Source organism: Drosophila erecta, unplaced genomic scaffold (assembly GCF_003286155.1).
Source record: "Drosophila erecta strain 14021-0224.00,06,07 unplaced genomic scaffold, DereRS2 tig00000305-arrow-arrow-pilon, whole genome shotgun sequence".
Taxonomy (NCBI): domain Eukaryota; kingdom Metazoa; phylum Arthropoda; class Insecta; order Diptera; family Drosophilidae; genus Drosophila; species Drosophila erecta.
The window spans coordinates 176,046-195,798 of record NW_020825220.1 but is presented as its reverse complement, the minus strand read 5'-3'; the positions used below and the strand labels follow the sequence as shown (position 1 = coordinate 195,798).

At 38.9% G+C, this 19,753-nt stretch overlaps 1 protein-coding gene across 1 annotated transcript; it reads left to right on the top strand.

The window, feature by feature from the left end:
• Nucleotides 1–3,033: 3,033 nt before the first annotated feature.
• On the top strand, nucleotides 3,034–4,416 carry LOC113564679. Its single transcript, XM_026983519.1, has 3 exons — nucleotides 3,034–3,109; nucleotides 3,540–3,626; nucleotides 3,685–4,416. The coding sequence occupies exons 1-3, from the start codon at nucleotides 3,034–3,036 to the stop codon at nucleotides 3,972–3,974; spliced, it is 453 nt and encodes a 150-aa protein (XP_026839320.1). The 3' UTR covers nucleotides 3,975–4,416.
• The last annotated feature ends 15,337 nt before the right edge of the window (nucleotides 4,417–19,753 follow it).

Sequence of the window (19,753 nt, the reverse complement as noted above, 5' to 3'; positions counted from 1 at the left end):
ATTATTATTATTCTCTTTTCATTTATCATTATTACTGGGCTAGACCAAACGGGGCCAAAAGTTCAGTGAGATAAAAGTTGGGATGTGAGTCGATTAAACGGGCAGAAATCAAGTGAATAATGGCCGCAACAGCTCTTGCATGGCAAGTGCCCGCGCCACTTACTCAGCTTTCCAGCTTTCAATGGGGCTTGGTAATGAGTTTTGAATAGAGTATTGGCCATGGCGGAATTGTGAGCCAAATACTTACGAAAAATCGTAAAATGATACAAGAACGCAATCAACGCCTCGCAGCTGTAATGGAAAATTGGGCAAATTGAAGTCGGCCAAGTTTGTCATAAAATGAAATTGCTAGAAAAATCAGCGGATGGCACAATCAGAATAAGGACGAGCGGATGCCCATCAAAAAAGGGGCAAGTGTGTGTCCTTTTTTTCTAGCAGGCCAGCCATCCTTTTGACTGCTTCGAATTTACCAATTTATTATGCGTGGCTTCTTTTATTTGATATATATATATATATATATATATATATATATATATATATGAATTAAAATAAATTAAAATTTAAAATAAAATCTCCATATATATATATATATATATATATATATATAATATATAATATTATAAATATTTATACGCTGTTCCTACTAATTTAAAAGACCTCATTTACTTCGTTTAATAATTCTTAGTCCATTGATTTTCCGTATTAGTTTCTCAACTAAATATTGAATTTCGGGTACATTTGGGAAAACTTTTGATTCTTCTAATAGGTTCTCAAATGTCAGCATTGTCTTCGTTATATTTATGCTTAAATAATAATATTCGTAGCTTTTCGGAATTTCTATTGTTCCTGTTTGGAAGATAAGGTATACATTCTTGGCACTGAGTGGGTTTACTTCTATATTACTGGATTGGACCATGGTGATAAGGGGTATCATACAGATAATTAATATGGGAAGTATGGGGCATCGCTTAACTCTCTCGTGCTCTGGAATTATCGTATTTGCTCTTATTAATCTTCTTTTGTTTCTTGAACTTAGATTTATAATGCACGATTTTCCTGCCGCGGTTAGTTTCCCCAAAATGTTTATCATCCACCTGTTCAATCCTTCCTGTCTTCCTAAATGGATTGGTTATTTTACTTTTCACGAGTGGAGTCTGCCTATAATTTGTGTCAACTTTGAAGTCATGTCTTTTCTTATTAAGTTGTTCGATTTTGTCAATTTTTGTTTTGTTGTTCATTGAAGTCTGGGCGGCCTGCGTATAGAAAGATGTCTGTCGGAGTTTTTTGGTAGTGTTATGTTTAGTTTTGTGATTGTAGATAAATAGGATTGTTTCGAATTTCGTACATCTGTCTTCTATATTTGGTTCGCTGCCAATGATTCTTAATTTCTCTTATGGAACCTCTCTATATCGGACACTCCGTTTTTGATTCTAGTGAAGGATATGTTTACGCCTTCAGATCTTAGCCATTTCTGGAGAGCTATTCACATGAATGCTAAGTCTTTGTCCGCTTTCATCTCCTGTGGTTTTCCATGTCATTAAATATTTTCGTTATAGCCCTCATTACCTCTAACAAATCTCTACTTTTCAGCTCAATGAGTGATGCATATTTCGAATAGACGTCTTTGCATGATAGAAATATTTGCTTTCCGGTGAGGTTGAAATAAGTGTAACGAGGAACATATAAAAGCTGAATCCTTATCGGCTTTTATTTCGGACGGATTTCCCATTTCATTGCTTCAAGCCAGTCTCTACTGCTGACTTCAATCAAGGCGGCATATTTGGAATAAATGTCAATGCATGACAGGAATGTTTTATTATTGATGTTTTTCCCTGTTCTGTTTTGGATATGTTACATACTTCGCATTCATTAATAATGTTCTGGTATCTTGGTAATAATGGTCTGGGTAATAATATTTTTCTTTGAAAAGGTTAGTTTGTTTCTCTATTCCTGGGTGTAAAAGTTTTCTGTGGCTTTTTATAAATATTTCTTTAAATTCTGAATATGTTTCAATATCTTTTAAATTAATGTTTGATTTCATAACCTTAGTTATGTTATTCGGACTGACAATTTCTATGTAAGCGTTTTGAAATGTAAGGAAATCAATTTCGTTATGAAAGAAAATTACGCTTCTTTTGGTAAATAAATATTCTTTAATTAATTCTTTGGCATGGACATGTGTCATTTGGTAATCAAATTCATTTAATTTGATTTTCAAGGGTCATCTTGTAGCCAACTGCCCGTCGACGCGGAGATGCCACTCATGTGCATTACCGCATCACTCGCTGCTTCATCGGCCGTCACCAGGATAGGCTGCAGCTCCCTTGTCACTACCTCAAGCGGAGTCTATACAAGTTTCGGACGCAGTCACACATACTCACACGGAATCTCATTCCGATTGTGTCATCCTGGCCGCTGCACTGATTTTGGTCAAGGATATATCTGGAAGCTACAGAATTGGAAGAGCGCTTCTGGATTCATGTTCTCAGGTAAATTTCATAGCTTCAACAAGTCTCGCCGCATCGATTTGCTTCTAGGCACGCAAACCTTCGTCGATATCTTAGCTGTCGGCCAAGTTATATTAGGAAAGGATCTGCCAGTACTTCAGAAAACGTTACTTGGATGGATTATGTCTGGTCGATGTCGAGTTCTTCATCAGTGCTCATCTATCACACCAGACAAAATTTAGGAATAAATTTAACGGCTATGGCGCATCGATTATGTAGAGATTCCCGAGAGTACACTTACGCCAGAGCAGCGAAACTTTGAGGAGTTCTATGTAAAAACGGTACGACGTAACTCAGATGGGCGGTTGGATGTAGACTACCATTTGACCATGGAGGAGCCTCATTCAACATCGCCAGAAGGAGAATCCTCTCTCTCTCTCTCTCGAACGCAGTCTATGCAAAAGGCATAAGGATCGCCAAGGATTCAAATCACTGCAAGTTTGTCCATGATGCTACAATCCAATTTTTGCAGCTACTAAAACTACGCTGGGACAAGTCAGTACCCCGAGGCATTCAAACAGCTTGAATGTCCCAGCTGCGTCGCGATACACACTCTTCAGATACATGGCTTCTAATCACAGCTAATCACATCGAAGTCCAGAGTGGCTCCCACCTTAAAGCTATCTCTGCCAAAATTAGAACTTTTTGGAGCACATTTGTTAGCACAACTTTATCAAAAAACTATTAAAAACTTCGCAGATAGAGAGCCCACCTTGTACTTATGGTGGGGCATGTTACGTACGCCCTATTTGTATATTTATAAGACTTTGCAGATTCGCACATAAAACCATCCAGAATCTAAGGCAGAGGAAGGTCTACAAACATTTCGCTTAACTATACGGAATGCAACCCAGAAAATGCCGTTCTGCAAAAAACGGGTGGCATAAAGTCCAACAGCCGCAATCGACCCCACGGAAATTTTACTCCAGTAACGGGCATAGTTTAGAAACAGGGTATTGACACCCAAAACAGGGGAAATATGAAATATGACTCATGACCAGATTACCAGAGTAGCTACGAAAAAGCTCTGAGCCGATATAAGAAGACTTCAGCCAATCGAGACAGTTAAGTTCTTTCTTCTTCTGGAAGGTGTCATACTCGGGAGAAGACTGTCTGAAGGCAAGGCAAAGATTGCTGTCCAAGGTGAAAGGTCTTGATCTTCGCTTCAATCCTGCAGATTCCAAGGTCCTGGACGGGAAGGACAAGTGGCGGGCCAAAGAACAACTCATCAAGGAAAAGTCACTTTCGAGCCAACTGACAGGAAGTCAAGCGGGCGCCTTGCGAAGGAAGACCGCCAGTTCAAAGCAACACACAAGAAATTTCAAGATGGGCGGCACGGAGTCCAAGGCCTCCCACAATGCTGCCGTGGAGGTGATCGACTACAAAGATGAGATCTTGACGGTCGCGGTGTTGCAGGTGCTTCTTCAGACTAGTAAAGGCCTAGGAGCGGTCAGTGCAGCGGCGTAGTGCCGGTAACCATACATTGAAAAAGATTGTGTCCAGCATTTCGGAGCCTTAATAAGTGCATTGGGAAAGGCGGAGTCCGTTGGACTTTGTTCGATTTTGGGGTTTTTCCACTTGACCTTGGTTCTGGGATTTGGGTAACAGTTTTTATCTTATCTATTGGTTGAGTACAATTGCGAAGTGTAGGGTAGTATTGGGTATGCTTGTTGTGTGTGTACTGCTGTGTTGTAATAAGTAGGGACTAAGGGACTTATGGAAATGTCACTATATACATACAGTAGAATCTTATAGCTTATAGCGTCAGTCCGGTTATTGCGACGGAAACTCGATGGCTTCGTTGGTCCCCATACAAATTTATATGAAAGGACCTCCGGTTATTACGTCTGCGCTTTTAGCGACAAATCGACGAGATTTTTCATAATTCAACCGAATATTGCGTCGTGCCAAAAAAAAAAAAATACAGACAAATATTTGCAATAATTTACAGTAATAGTTTAAAATAATTACAAAAAAAAATACAAAAAGTTTTGAAAAAATTTTATATTTATATTACAAGACAAAAATTACAACTTCGAATCGGAGACAATTAGATTTGAAGTTGGAGTGCGAGTTGATCGCTTAGCAAACCCTTGCCTGAGTTTGAGTATAATCTAATGTTGTGCTTGTTATTAAGATATTATATATTTGAACAGAACAATTAAAAGCGTTTATTATATTATATTAATACTATTACTTATGCAATTTTGATTTAAAACCGTTTTTGATAATTTCCCAGATAAAATAATATTTGGCTCTATATAAATTACTCCAAGAGTATTATGGATTATAGAATATCTACACTCTGCTGGTGATTGATGTATACCTTTAATACACTTAATTAATAGTGGTTCTCTGGATTATTATTGTTTTTAAATTTGATTATTTTGAATGTAAAATTTATCATGAAATGTTGCAAATTGAATATTAAATGTTCTAGTCCTTGATCACCTTCATAAATTGCGCCTAACTGATTTATTACTTCAATACCTCCATTGACTGCTTTTATTGTTTCGTTTAATTCATTAGTTTGAACTAAGTTTTGGGAAAAATGATTGATTTTTTGTTCAAGTTCTTCTTTATCATTCTCATTTAACGTGCCAATAAGATATTTATATGCGGTACCCATAAAGGGTACATGAAGGTTATTGTGATTAGTTGTTTAATTAGGTTCCATTTGAGTGTTGAGCTGGAAATGTATTTACTTTTATTAGATTTGTAATGATCAATTTTTCATCTTCTATTAGTTTCTTCGTAATGTTTGTCATCTGTTTGTTTTATTTGACCTGTTTTCCTAAAAGGGTTAGTAGCTTTACTTTTATCTAACGGTGTTTGTCTATATTTGGTATCTACTTCGTAACTATGTCTGTTTTCATTCAGCTTATCTATTCTATTTATTTTTGTTTCTAGCTGGATGTCATATGCGGGTGTTCCTGCATAAATGAAGATGATTTATGATTCTTAGCTTTTCGTTGGTAGTTTTATGGAACCTTTCAATGTCAGAAATTCCATTTTTGCTTGTTGTGACATTTATGTTCACGATTTCGGACTTTAGCCATACATGTAATGCAGCACACATGAATGCAGAATCTTTATCGGCTTTATTTCGGACGGTTTTCCCATGTCATTAAAGATTCTGAGTAAAGCTCTTTTTGCTTCAAGCCAGTCTCTAGAGCTGACTTCAATTAAGGCAGCGTATTTATAATAAATGTCAATGCATGACACAAATGTTTTATTATCGATTAAATAAAAGTCGATGACATATTTTTCTCTCGGATTAAATTAATTAATTAATTCATAACTAAGTTTAGTGTCTTTATGTTCTGTTTTGCACATTGTAGATATTTCTCATATATATATGTCCGCATTAGGGGAGTCTTATCCGTTTTATATGTAAGTTTTATAATTTTGGTTCCGATCTATTCCACCAGTCAAACTTCACTGAGGTGATTTTCTCCTTTTTACCAATCTTCCTCATATTCTATTCGGTCTATACACAACACTGGCGTTCACTATATTGTCATCCCTCTCTAACACACTATTTATGACAACCAGATCGGACCTCACTCAGCTGCAGAGGCCGTCTGCACCTCTGCTGCAGTGCCTCTCAGAATTTCACCACAATGCTACAATTTCATCAGATTCCCAAAATTCCTAGAGACGCGCTCCGACACAGCCTTCCTGACCTATCACACGTCCTCGTGTGTCTTATCTACCATTCAAGTCCAATTCACACAATTTCATCAACTTAATTCCCATATTTTTTTTAACAAACTTCAATGTATTTTTCTCTTACATTTATTAACTTATAGAGCCGCTTACACAAACATTAATTGACAATTCATCTCATGATTGATTTTCCTTTTACAAACTTAATTATAGAGACATCTCCAATCTACGCATCAAAACTTCAAACTATTCATTTTTTCCATAACTTTAATTTCGCATATCAACATTGGCGTGTCTTCTCTCACACCCTTTCTCACATCTTTTGACCCCCGCCATAAAACTTCTCGTCCCTGCGACATCTTCCTAGTGACGTCCTAGTCCTAGTGACATCTTTCAACTCTTCTACCTCTTGGGAGTCACCATTACATTCTGCTGTCAATCGTCTGTCTGGTATGTTCGCTTATTAACTAACGACTTCAACTCATTTCGATCACCATCTAGTACATTAATTACCTGAAATGGGCCCTTAAATTTGGGGCCAAGCTTCGTTTGATGCCGCTCCTCGCTTATCAGTAACACATGATCGCCTACCTTATACCGAATTACTTTTGCTTTGTTTTTATCAAACCTTTGTTTATCGTACTGTGCATTCTTTTGCATGTTTTTTTTGGCTTGTGCCCTCATCTGTTCTGTATCGAAAGTGTCTTCCACATCGACTGGCATCAACCCAAAAGGCCTAGCTTCTCTTCCTATCAGCAGTTCCAAAGCACTTGCCTTAGTGACTCGATTTGTGGTGCAATTCATGGCTAGTTGGATTTCTGCCAACGCATCTTGCCATGATCGCTGACTCGTTTCCACAGCAGTAAGCATAGTCTTAAGAGTGATCATCACCCTTTCAACCTGCCCATTTGCTCTACTGGCACCTGTAGCTATTAAGTGCAACTCAATCCTGTTTGTTGAACAAAACTCACGGAACTTGTTGCTGGCAAAACTTCTGCCTTGTTCCGCTATAATACGACTGGGAACTTCAAAGAAAGACATACTTGACTTTATAGCATTAATACAAATTTCCGAGTCAAGATTTAGAGTATGATACAAGTGAACAAACTTAGTGAACGCATCTATCTTTTTTTGCTCTTTATTCAATGCTTTGTTAAAAAGTGTTACAGTGATCGCATTTAGTTCAAATATGCGCCGTTTTGTTCGATCATCTGTTTCCATCTAGACGGCAACTTCATAATACCTCCCTCGTAGAAGCCACCCTCCTTATTTGCGAAGAACTCGGACAGCCACTTTTCACAAGCCTCTTTTGAGGCAGCCTTTTGGCTGCCCTTGCGATATTCTACACTAAAGTCAAATGCCTGTAAGTACGCCCACCAGCGGTGTACTCTTGGTGTCAACTCGGTCTTTGTACGACTACCTTAAAATGAAGCGCAATCAGTATACAAAACAAATTTTCTACCGTGCAAATAATGTCTAAAATGTCTTACTGCATTATAGACAGCTAGCGTCTCTAATTCATACGAGTGATATTTGGCTTCTGATATTAACGTGCATTTGCTATAGTATTCGACTTTCCCTTCTATTTTATGCTTGAGCATAGCGCCATAGCCATCTGCACTGGCATCAGTATGCAATTCAATTGGAAGCTCAGGGCCGAATATGGTCAGTACAGGGTCACATGTAAACACTTTGATAATATCCTGCAGTATCTTCTCGTGTTCCTCCTTCCAAACAAAAGCATTCAGCTTAGAGGTTAACTGATACAGTGGCTTCATCTTCTCTGAGAATCGTGGAACGAATTGTCTGAAGTACGATGCCAGACCTATAAACTGCCTTAACTGCGTTGCCGAGGTTGGCTGAGATAAAACAGAAAGGGCTTCTATCTTACGAGGATTTGGTTTAATTTCTCCATCCTTGATGTAGAATCCTAGGTATTCTATTCCTGTACAAAGAAAATTTCATTTTTTTATATTGAACGAGAACCCTGCCTCTGACAACGCTTTTAACACTGTATTCAACCTCTCATATGCTTCCTCCTTTGTATTCGCAACTACTAGCACATCGTCTATGTAAACAAATGCATAGGAATAGGCTAAGTCTCCCAAAGCTTGAACAATGGCACGTTGAAAAATAGACGACGCATGTTTTAGACCAAATGGCATGGCCAGAAACTCGTACTGAAACTCTGTAGTCACAAATGCTGTTTTTTCTATAGAATCTGGATGAATCGGTATTTGATAAAATCCGCTGGCCATGTCTAAAATGGAAAAGTATTTACCAATCAGTGGCAATGGAAACTTATCAGAAATCGTATTTAAGTTTAGCTCATGAAAATCGATACACAACCTGTCACTGCCGTCCTTCTTTTTAACTAATAACATTGGACTTGCAAATGGAGAACTGCTGGGACGAATTACATTAGATTCAAGCATTTGTTCTATCTTTTATCTAACCAACAGTTTCTCATCTGTACTGAGTCGATATGGCCTTTGAACAGTTTTATTCTTATCAATTAAACGAATTTCCAATGCACCTGTGGTTACACACTTATTTGGTATCCCAATTACGAGACTATCGGCATACCTTTCCAATACATTTCTTAATTTACATTTATCATTATCACTTAATTATGTATTGGTGTCAAAAAGTATTTCCAAAGTGTTCTCAGGTGCACTATTTTGAACGGCATTAATGATTTTGGATTTGTAAATACTAAATTTATCAGATTGAATCAATACACCGAAACCAAGCTTTAATATGTCTTGACCAATCATTATGTCGTGCCTTAAATAGTTATCAATTACAACATGAAACAAAAAATCTAAATTAAATTGAGACATTTGGACTGTTGATAGTATTTGCAAGTGGCTCTTAAATATATTATCATCAATTCCTCTTAAAATAACTAGATTTTTACTTCTATTGCCAGCTAATTTGTTGCTTAATTTTTCTTTTACCAAAGAACATTCGGCTCCCGAATCGAAAAAGAATGGAAGGAATAATCCATTCTTCTTCTTCTTTTTATGTTTGATGTACCTTCCTTTCGAGCGCGGCATTCGGCGTATTTGTGGCCAACTTTCGCACAAAAATGGCACTTAGTCTGCGACTGCATTCTTGACTTCTTCTTTTCTGGGGCAGAATCATCTTCGTTGTTACGTTTCTTGGGGGCGTAAACTTGCAGCTGTTGTTGAAGCTCATTACGCGTAGCCACATTTGTCGTAAACACTCAACGCAACAAATTATTATCGATTTGTGCCATGTGAGCCAACGCTACCGATACCGCAATCTCCTCCAAATTCTTGACCTTCCACTTAGACAGCAACAAGGTGACATACTGGTTCCATACTGGGCAAAGCTCTCTCCAGGTTTTGGACGTCCATTCAAAACGGTTATGAGAATGGCAGCCGTCGTCTCAATCCCTACGAATCGCTGTATGAACCGTTCTTTAAACTGCGGCCATGTGATTCCAGCGAAGCATATCTGCGACAGCCATTGCGACGCACTGCCTTCTAGCGCTTTACTCAACGCTATTACCAGCGCACTGCCTACCAGCGCATTATCTGCAAAGATTAAGTCCACCGTGGTGCACCATGCAGATGGATCCGCTACAGCACTGTCAGCGCAGAATTTTGGCAGTGTGACGTGCAAAGACTTTGCATCTGACGCTGGTGCTCTCGTGGCGTGCATGGTTTTTATTATTTCCATGAGGTTACCGTTTTGTGTTTCTAACGCAGCCATATACTGATCAGCGCTGGGCTCTTGTGGCGAAGGCGATCCCACAAGGGGGATCTTATCCATTTTATTTGTAAGTTTTATAATTTTGGTGCAGCAGCACAGCAAGTTCCGATCTATTCCACCAGTCAAACTTCACTGAGGTGATTTTCTCCTTTTTACCAATCTTCCTCATATTCTATTCGGGCTATACACAACACTGGCGTTCATTATATTGTCATCCCTCTCTAACACACTATTTATGACAACCAGATCGAACCTCACTCAGCTGCAGAGGCCGTCTGCGCCTCTGCTGCAGTGCTTCAAAGAATTTCACCACAATGCTACAATTTCATCAGATTATGAAATCATGGAAACGATTCCCAAAATTCCAGGAGACCGCTCCGACATATATATAGTGACATATCCATAAGTCCCTTAGACTTAAGCACATGCCTACTTATTTACACACACAACAAGCATACCCAATACTACCCTATACCTCACAATTGTAAATCAGCATACCCCATATTACCCTTTATGCACTCAGCCCCTAGATAAGAATAAACTCGTCAGCAGAATCCCAGAACCAAAGCCAAGCGGTAAAACCCCAAGTAATACGAATACAGGATGTTATTTAAACAAATCACCCATTGGTAGACTAAACATTCTTTGCCTAATTGTCAAGTTCTCACGTTCAAAGTTCGGACTCGCAAACTCGAAAACAAAAGTTTTAAATTTCATATAAACAAAATCCTAAGCATCTAAGACCACTTGTATCCAAGAGCGAACGCTCTTGAATCCAAGAGAAAAGCAGATAACAGATAACAAAGCTCTCTCCCTAATCCTAAAATCCAAAGTCCATATTTGAAAAGATCGAACCCGAGGCTTGAACGTTAATCAATCTAGATCAATAGGAATAGTTCAGTTTAAGGCCTAAATTAAGAAGGTCGGTGTTATTATGTGTTGTATTAAGTGTTGTAATTATTCAGTTAATAAAAATTATATTTTTTTGACTTATGGAAATTACCAACCAGGAAATTGCCATGATCAGGAAAAATGCCTCCTGGTCAGCACTCGGCTCGATATTACCCAATTATTAATTCCATGTGGAAGAATAACGATCAAATACGAATTTAGTTCTTCATTGTGACGAGTTTCGTAATACGAGTTTGAATACAATAATTTGAAGTCTGCTCGAGTCTGATTCTCTCCCAAGAGTGCCGCTTGACTAGTCAACCACGAGTCGTTGAGCCCTCAGCCAGCCAGCATAAGTGCTGACCAAGCAACTTGACTCTCGCTGTCACGCTCGAGTATTGTAATGCTGAAAGTGCCGGCCCAGTACCTCCACACAAAGTCGATATTCGGCTGACACCGCGGAATACCAGAACTGTGCTGATGCTGATACGGGGGCAGCAGCGGCGGTGAGGCAGGAAACGCCTCACTAGCAGATCGATGTCCAGTTTAGCCGTAACACCAGCTGTACGGTGTGAGGGGCCAAGGGAAGCGTTTAGCTGGTGTTATAACCGAAATATAATAATATAATAATCCCATAATAATATAATCCCAAAAATAACCGAACTTTTTGGATATAAAATAAAATATCCATTATATTGTCTTTGAAATTTATTATTTATTCAAAATAGGTTCCATTTGACCCAACACAACGTTAGGAACGATCAACCAGCGCATGCATAGATTTTGTTATGTCATTTATAGCTTCAGTACCTCGGTTACGGCTGCTTGAATGGCTGGGATATCATCATAAAATGCTCACTTCATCTTGGTTTTCAGTTTTAAAAATAAAAAATAGACACATGGTCACATCAGGCGAATACGGAGGATGGTCGATAAGAGAAATCCCTTTTTTCATTAAAAATTGGTTCACTTTTTTGGTCTTGTGAGGTGTTGAATTATCGTGCAATAAAAACAGCTGTTTTCCTGCTGGATATTCTGGTCTAACACGACCGATTCTTTTTCACAAACGATGTAAAACGCTTAAATAGTATTCTCCATTAACAGTTTGACCTCCTGGAACAAGTTCCTTGTGGACAATACCCTTCGAATCATAAAAAGTAATCAGCATTGTCTTGATTCGAGACAAGACATTGTCTTGTTTTTGCTCGCCTTTGGACTTCCATTCAGCAGATTGACGCTTAGTTTCAGGGTCATATTTAAAGCACCATGTCTCATCACCAGTTATGATGGAATCAAGGAAGTCTGGATCGTTTTCACCAGTTTCAATAATGTCTTTGAAATGCTCCAAGCGAACGATTTTTTGATCTAATTTAATTCATGTGGAACAAATCCCGCATATACCTTTCTTTTCCCAAATCTTCAGTTAAAATTCTCCAAATAATATTCAATTCCTCAGCCAACATTCTCGTAGTAAAATTTGCATCGACACCAATGATTTCACGGACTTTTTTCACAAGTTCAGCATGATTACTAGTTTCTGGACGTCCTGCTCTAGGGTCGTCATTTAAATCCTCACGAGCATTTTAAAATCGTGTAAACCACGTATAAACTTGCGTACGACTCATGCAATCATCACTTGATTGTTCTATTTTAGTTTTGAACCAATGGCACACTTTTGGTTTTATTGAAATGGCTGTCACTTTTACATCTGTCATCCGACTTACATGCTTTTGAAAGAGGATGAGCGTATCTTTTTATTGTTGCAAATTTTCAATAGATGGCGCTGTATGTTGTATGATTTAAATATAAAGTTCGGTTATTTTTAGGACACATCGTGTATATATAATTATATGTTGGTAATATCCATATGTAAAAAAAAATATAATTTTTATTAACTGAATAGTTACAACACTTTATTTTTGAATAACACCGACCTTCTTAATTTAGGTCTCATATTGCACTCATCTTATTGATCTAGATTGGTTGACGTTCAAACCTCGGGTTCGAGCTTTTCAAATATGGACTTTGCATTTTAGGATTTAGAGAGAGCTTTGGAGTTATCTGCATTTCTCTGGATTCAAGTGCATTCGCTCTTGGATACAAGTGCTCTTAGATTCTTAAGATTTTGTTTATATGAAATTTAAAACTTTTGTTTTCGAGCTTGCGATTCCGAACTTTGAACGTGGGATTATTACAATTATTTGAGGGTTTAGGCAAATAATGTTTAGTCTACCAGTGGGTGATTTGTCTCAATAACATCCTGTATTCATATTACAGTCTGGTTCTTATCTGGTATTGATTGGGCATATTCTTGAACTTAAATGCTAGGTACAAGATTAAGCTTATTATCATAACGAAAGTTGTAACGAATATAATATGGAATATGTTGTAGTGCTTTACATGAGCGTTTAATAATTCCTTTGTTTGTAAATGGGATATTGGTTCTAATCTTGTAAAATTATTAGTAATATAAATCGTTTGCGTTAAATCTGCTAGATTGTTTGAAATTATGAATGTATGGTAACTTATGTAGTTACCGCTTTATTTAATTAAGAGTCCGCCTTAAACGCCGAGCTCAGCCCCAACAGAACTGTAGGCAGGAGATCCGGCCATGCTATGTGAGACTTACACATCAGGGCGGCCTTGAGGGTGCGGTGCCATCTCTCCACGATGCCGTTTGACTGAGGGTGATATGCGGTTATCCTTTCGGCTCTAATTAGTTTAGCCAGCTCAGCAAACAATGAGGATTCGAATTGAGTTCCCTGCTCCGTTGTTATAGTGAGTGAGCAGCCAAACATGCAGATCCACTGTATATACAGAGCTCTCGCGACAGTCTCCGCAGTGATGTTGGAATAGCTGGAATAGGTGGAATAGCTGCATGCCATCTGCTGAAGCGGTCGATGATGGTAAGACAGTAACGTAAGTTACGGATAGTGGGAAGCTCAATCAGATCGACGTGAATGTGCTCGAAACGATTGTCAGGAACATCGATCTTTTCCACCGGGCTGCGATGGATTTTGGCCCGCTGGCAAGGAACGCACTGTCAGGACCAGGGGATGACATCACGGTTAATTCCTGGCCAGACAAACCGCTGCTTAAGTAACTTTGCAGTTCTACGGCCGCTGGGATGCGCCCATCCATGTACTGCATCAAAAGCTTGGCGTCTCAGACTTTTGGGTAAATATGACCGCTCGCGTCCATCCGAGATGTCACACCAGATGTCTAGGCTGTCGATGTTCCTAACAACAAGGGATGTTGTTCGAGGAAGCTCAGCCATTTCATCGTCGGTTTGTTGGGCTTCGAATATCGCTTGAGCACTGAAGCTAGACGGCAGGCTTATGGTGTTGATGCGTGAAAAGTCGTCTGCCACTGCGTTGTTTTCCCCGGAATTGTACACTATCTCCGTTGAGAATTGGGAGATAAAATCCAATTTGCGGAGTTGTCGAGTCGATGCTTTGCTTGCTTTCTGCCTGAAAGCGTATTGTAGTGGTTTATGGTCGGTTTGGATGATGAATCGACGACCCTCTAGAATGTGCTTGAAATGGATGATACCACCGAAAATAGCCAGGAGCTGTAGCCTTGCTCTACCGGAGATAGTTTCCGTGAGAAAAACCCGATGGGACGCCAAACATTGCCGACTAGTTCTTCGAGAGCAGAACCGATCGATGTATCGGAGGCGTCTGTTTTAAGGGCGAGGTGAGCCGATGGGGAAAGGAACGAAGAGCACACGGTACGTAAAATTCCTTGCTTGCAGACCTGGAATGCATTCTCCGCAGGGCCGGTTCAGACTATTTCGCGCTTGTCATTTTTGGTTGCGCCTTTTAGGTAGTCTGTAAGAGGGCTTTGAGCCTGAGCTGCGTGTTGTATGAGGTGTCGGTAATAGTTGACCATTCCCAAAAACCGGCGGAATTCTATGATAGTTCTTGGGGACCAAATGTAAGAGTAAGAGATCGAAATCCCGCTTTTAATTTTTCGCCTGTTAGCCGTCTTGGCTTGTCGAAAACAAATGGGCCAGTTGTTTTAATGTAAGGCGCAACCTCATTATGAATGCGGGTTGCTAAAGGCATATTAGACCGTGTGATCTGCACAAAGCGACTAAGAAGATTGGAGTACGGGCGATCTATTCCACTGGAACTTTGCACTCTGATTGTAGAAACGTTGTAGAGTTTTGCTTCTCCAACTTCTCCTTTGGCCGAAACAGCTTTTGAGGGATCCATAAGGCGTTTACCCTTCAGGTCGAGGATGAGGACGTGGTGCGTGAGGAAATCTGCTCCGATGATTGCTGATTTAACGTTCGTATGAGTGAGAGTATGAGTGAGATGACTGATCAGGAATCGATAAGGAATTTTACGTTGGTATTACGATCGATTATGTGAAGTCGGTACCTCTTTGAGGGGCGAGTGCTTGGAGATCTGCAGTCACCAGTCGCCTGAACAGATGACAGCTTCTTTAGTTTCCCTGCTGTGGCACCCAGGCACAGGGCGAGGAGCATTTTCGTGCATTAAGTCCGAATTTGGCATGATAAAAGCAGACACGTTTTGCTCGGAGTTGCTGCTCGTTGCGATCGGCTGGGCGAGAATGGCTGGGAGGCTGCATGTTCTGCAGAAGAGTTAAAGAGGCCTTGATGGCAGCGATGTCGCATTTCAAGTCGTCCACGACACTTATGCCAGCTGCCGGCGCGTATTCGTGCCTCTGAATTGTGCCGAGGAGGACCCAGCAGCCATGACAAAAGAACCCGATTCCTCTTCCATGAGATCGTCAGCGAGTGCAATTTGCGCTTCCAAAGTTGCTGAGCGTAGGAGCTTCCCGTTGTACGTGCTGCGGTAGCTTCCGAGGATTGCGCCAGAACATGAGATACTTCAGTCATTATATCAGCATCCAAAGCACTGATTAAATGGTAGTAGCACGTGTTATCTGAAGAAATGCGGCTGCATTGAAATCGCAGCCATATTCGATCTTCACAAACCATAACCGCTCATTTTGCTTCCAAAATGGAATTGATGGCATTGATGGCGCCAACCGACTCGACGACAGGGATAACGGTGCCTGCGCTGTTTCCGCGTTGAATTTCACCAGAGTCAGGCGAAGTTGGCGGTGCAGGCGCAGAAACTCCGGTATTGAGCATTTTGTTTATTGCGGGGACACCAATAATGTAGTTACAGCTTTATTTAATTAAGAGACACAATGGAAAGTTAATTTGATGCCGTAAGCTTGTTACGCGGCAAGGCTGAAGTCCAGAGTGGCCAGTCTGACGATATCAGAAGATATCGTCTTTATCGGCTTTAGTCTGGGCGCCACAAATTCATTCATTTGGATTGTAAAATTTTAAATCCTTACAATGTTATTTCCTGATATTACAATTTTGTTGTTAGTGCAATATTGATTAATGGCTTTTTCTGATAGATTCCATGTAATTAGTATATTCGGTTCTATGTAATTGATTTGAAAATTTTTATGAGTCTTAGTGTATTTACACTGAGTTTCTTCCTTTTTGATTAATCGAACTATACATTTATCGAATATTACTAACTCTGTATCCTTATGGTATACTTGATTATTGGAAATATAAAATTTATCAAATATTTGCTCAGTTAGAATGTAACCGTGTTCATCTGGGTAAGGAACTACTTGAATGATTGAAACTTTTGTGATTTTTGTAATTAGAAATTCCTTTGTATCTGTTTTAAGCCAAGTTGATGTTTATATCTTTAACTGCATTCCCAATTCGATATCCTCTATATATTCTGTGAATTGTTGTAAATTGAATATTAATATCGCGATCTGTTGGTTCTTTTCTTTCTCTGCTCTGAGCTTGTTAATAATGTCTATAACCATGCTTATAAATATTATAAATTATTATTATTATTCTCTTTTCATTTATCATTATTACTGGGCTAGACCAAACGGGGCCAAAAGTTCAGTGAGATAAAAGTTGGGATGTGAGTCGATTAAACGGGCAGAAATCAAGTGAATAATGGCCGCAACAGCTCTTGCATGGCAAGTGCCCGCGCCACTTACTCAGCTTTCCAGCTTTCAATGGGGCTTGGTAATGAGTTTTGAATAGAGTATTGGCCATGGCGGAATTGTGAGCCAAATACTTACGAAAAATCGTAAAATGATACAAGAACGCAATCAACGCCTCGCAGCTGTAATGGAAAATTGGGCAAATTGAAGTCGGCCAAGTTTGTCATAAAATGAAATTGCTAGAAAAATCAGCGGATGGCACAATCAGAATAAGGACGAGCGGATGCCCATCAAAAAAGGGGCAAGTGTGTGTCCTTTTTTTCTAGCAGGCCAGCCATCCTTTTGACTGCTTCGAATTTACCAATTTATTATGCGTGGCTTCTTTTATTTGATATATATATATATATATATATATATATATATATATATATATATATGAATTAAAATAAATTAAAATTTAAAATAAAATCACCATATATATATATATATATATATATATATATATATATATATATATATATATATATATATAATATATATATATATATATATATAATATATAATATTATAAATATTTATACGCTGTTCCTACTAATTTAAAAGACCTCATTTACTTCGTTTAATAATTCTTAGTCCATTGATTTTCCGTATTAGTTTCTCAACTAAATATTGAATTTCGGGTACATTTGGGAAAACTTTTGATTCTTCTAATAGGTTCTCAAATGTCAGCATTGTCTTCGTTATATTTATGCTTAAATAATAATATTCGTAGCTTTTCGGAATTTCTATTGTTCCTGTTTGGAAGATAAGGTATACATTCTTGGCACTGAGTGGGTTTACTTCTATATTACTGGATTGGACCATGGTGATAAGGGGTATCATACAGATAATTAATATGGGAAGTATGGGGCATCGCTTAACTCTCTCGTGCTCTGGAATTATCGTATTTGCTCTTATTAATCTTCTTTTGTTTCTTGAACTTAGATTTATAATGCACGATTTTCCTGCCGCGGTTAGTTTCCCCAAAATGTTTATCATCCACCTGTTCAATCCTTCCTGTCTTCCTAAATGGATTGGTTATTTTACTTTTCACGAGTGGAGTCTGCCTATAATTTGTGTCAACTTTGAAGTCATGTCTTTTCTTATTAAGTTGTTCGATTTTGTCAATTTTTGTTTTGTTGTTCATTGAAGTCTGGGCGGCCTGCGTATAGAAAGATGTCTGTCGGAGTTTTTTGGTAGTGTTATGTTTAGTTTTGTGATTGTAGATAAATAGGATTGTTTCGAATTTCGTACATCTGTCTTCTATATTTGGTTCGCTGCCAATGATTCTTAATTTCTCTTATGGAACCTCTCTATATCGGACACTCCGTTTTTGATTCTAGTGAAGGATATGTTTACGCCTTCAGATCTTAGCCATTTCTGGAGAGCTATTCACATGAATGCTAAGTCTTTGTCCGCTTTCATCTCCTGTGGTTTTCCATGTCATTAAATATTTTCGTTATAGCCCTCATTACCTCTAACAAATCTCTACTTTTCAGCTCAATGAGTGATGCATATTTCGAATAGACGTCTTTGCATGATAGAAATATTTGCTTTCCGGTGAGGTTGAAATAAGTGTAACGAGGAACATATAAAAGCTGAATCCTTATCGGCTTTTATTTCGGACGGATTTCCCATTTCATTGCTTCAAGCCAGTCTCTACTGCTGACTTCAATCAAGGCGGCATATTTGGAATAAATGTCAATGCATGACAGGAATGTTTTATTATTGATGTTTTTCCCTGTTCTGTTTTGGATATGTTACATACTTCGCATTCATTAATAATGTTCTGGTATCTTGGTAATAATGGTCTGGGTAATAATATTTTTCTTTGAAAAGGTTAGTTTGTTTCTCTATTCCTGGGTGTAAAAGTTTTCTGTGGCTTTTTATAAATATTTCTTTAAATTCTGAATATGTTTCAATATCTTTTAAATTAATGTTTGATTTCATAACCTTAGTTATGTTATTCGGACTGACAATTTCTATGTAAGTGTTTTGAAATGTAAGGAAATCAATTTCGTTATGAAAGAAAATTACGCTTCTTTTGGTAAATAAATATTCTTTAATTAATTCTTTGGCATGGACATGTGTCATTTGGTAATCAAATTCATTTAATTTGATTTTCAAGGGTCATCTTGTAGCCAACTGCCCGTCGACGCGGAGATGCCACTCATGTGCATTACCGCATCACTCGCTGCTTCATCGGCCGTCACCAGGATAGGCTGCAGCTCCCTTGTCACTACCTCAAGCGGAGTCTATACAAGTTTCGGACGCAGTCACACATACTCACACGGAATCTCATTCCGATTGTGTCATCCTGGCCGCTGCACTGATTTTGGTCAAGGATATATCTGGAAGCTACAGAATTGGAAGAGCGCTTCTGGATTCATGTTCTCAGGTAAATTTCATAGCTTCAACAAGTCTCGCCGCATCGATTTGCTTCTAGGCACGCAAACCTTCGTCGATATCTTAGCTGTCGGCCAAGTTATATTAGGAAAGGATCTGCCAGTACTTCAGAAAACGTTACTTGGATGGATTATGTCTGGTCGATGTCGAGTTCTTCATCAGTGCTCATCTATCACACCAGACAAAATTTAGGAATAAATTTAACGGCTATGGCGCATCGATTATGTGGAGATTCCCGAGAGTACACTTACGCCAGAGCAGCGAAACTTTGAGGAGTTCTATGTAAAAACGGTACGACGTAACTCAGATGGGCGGTTGGATGTAGACTACCATTTGACCATGGAGGAGCCTCATTCAACATCGCCAGAAGGAGAATCCTCTCTCTCTCTCTCTCGAACGCAGTCTATGCAAAAGGCATAAGGATCGCCAAGGATTCAAATCACTGCAAGTTTGTCCATGATGCTACAATCCAATTTTTGCAGCTACTAAAACTACGCTGGGACAAGTCAGTACCCCGAGGCATTCAAACAGCTTGA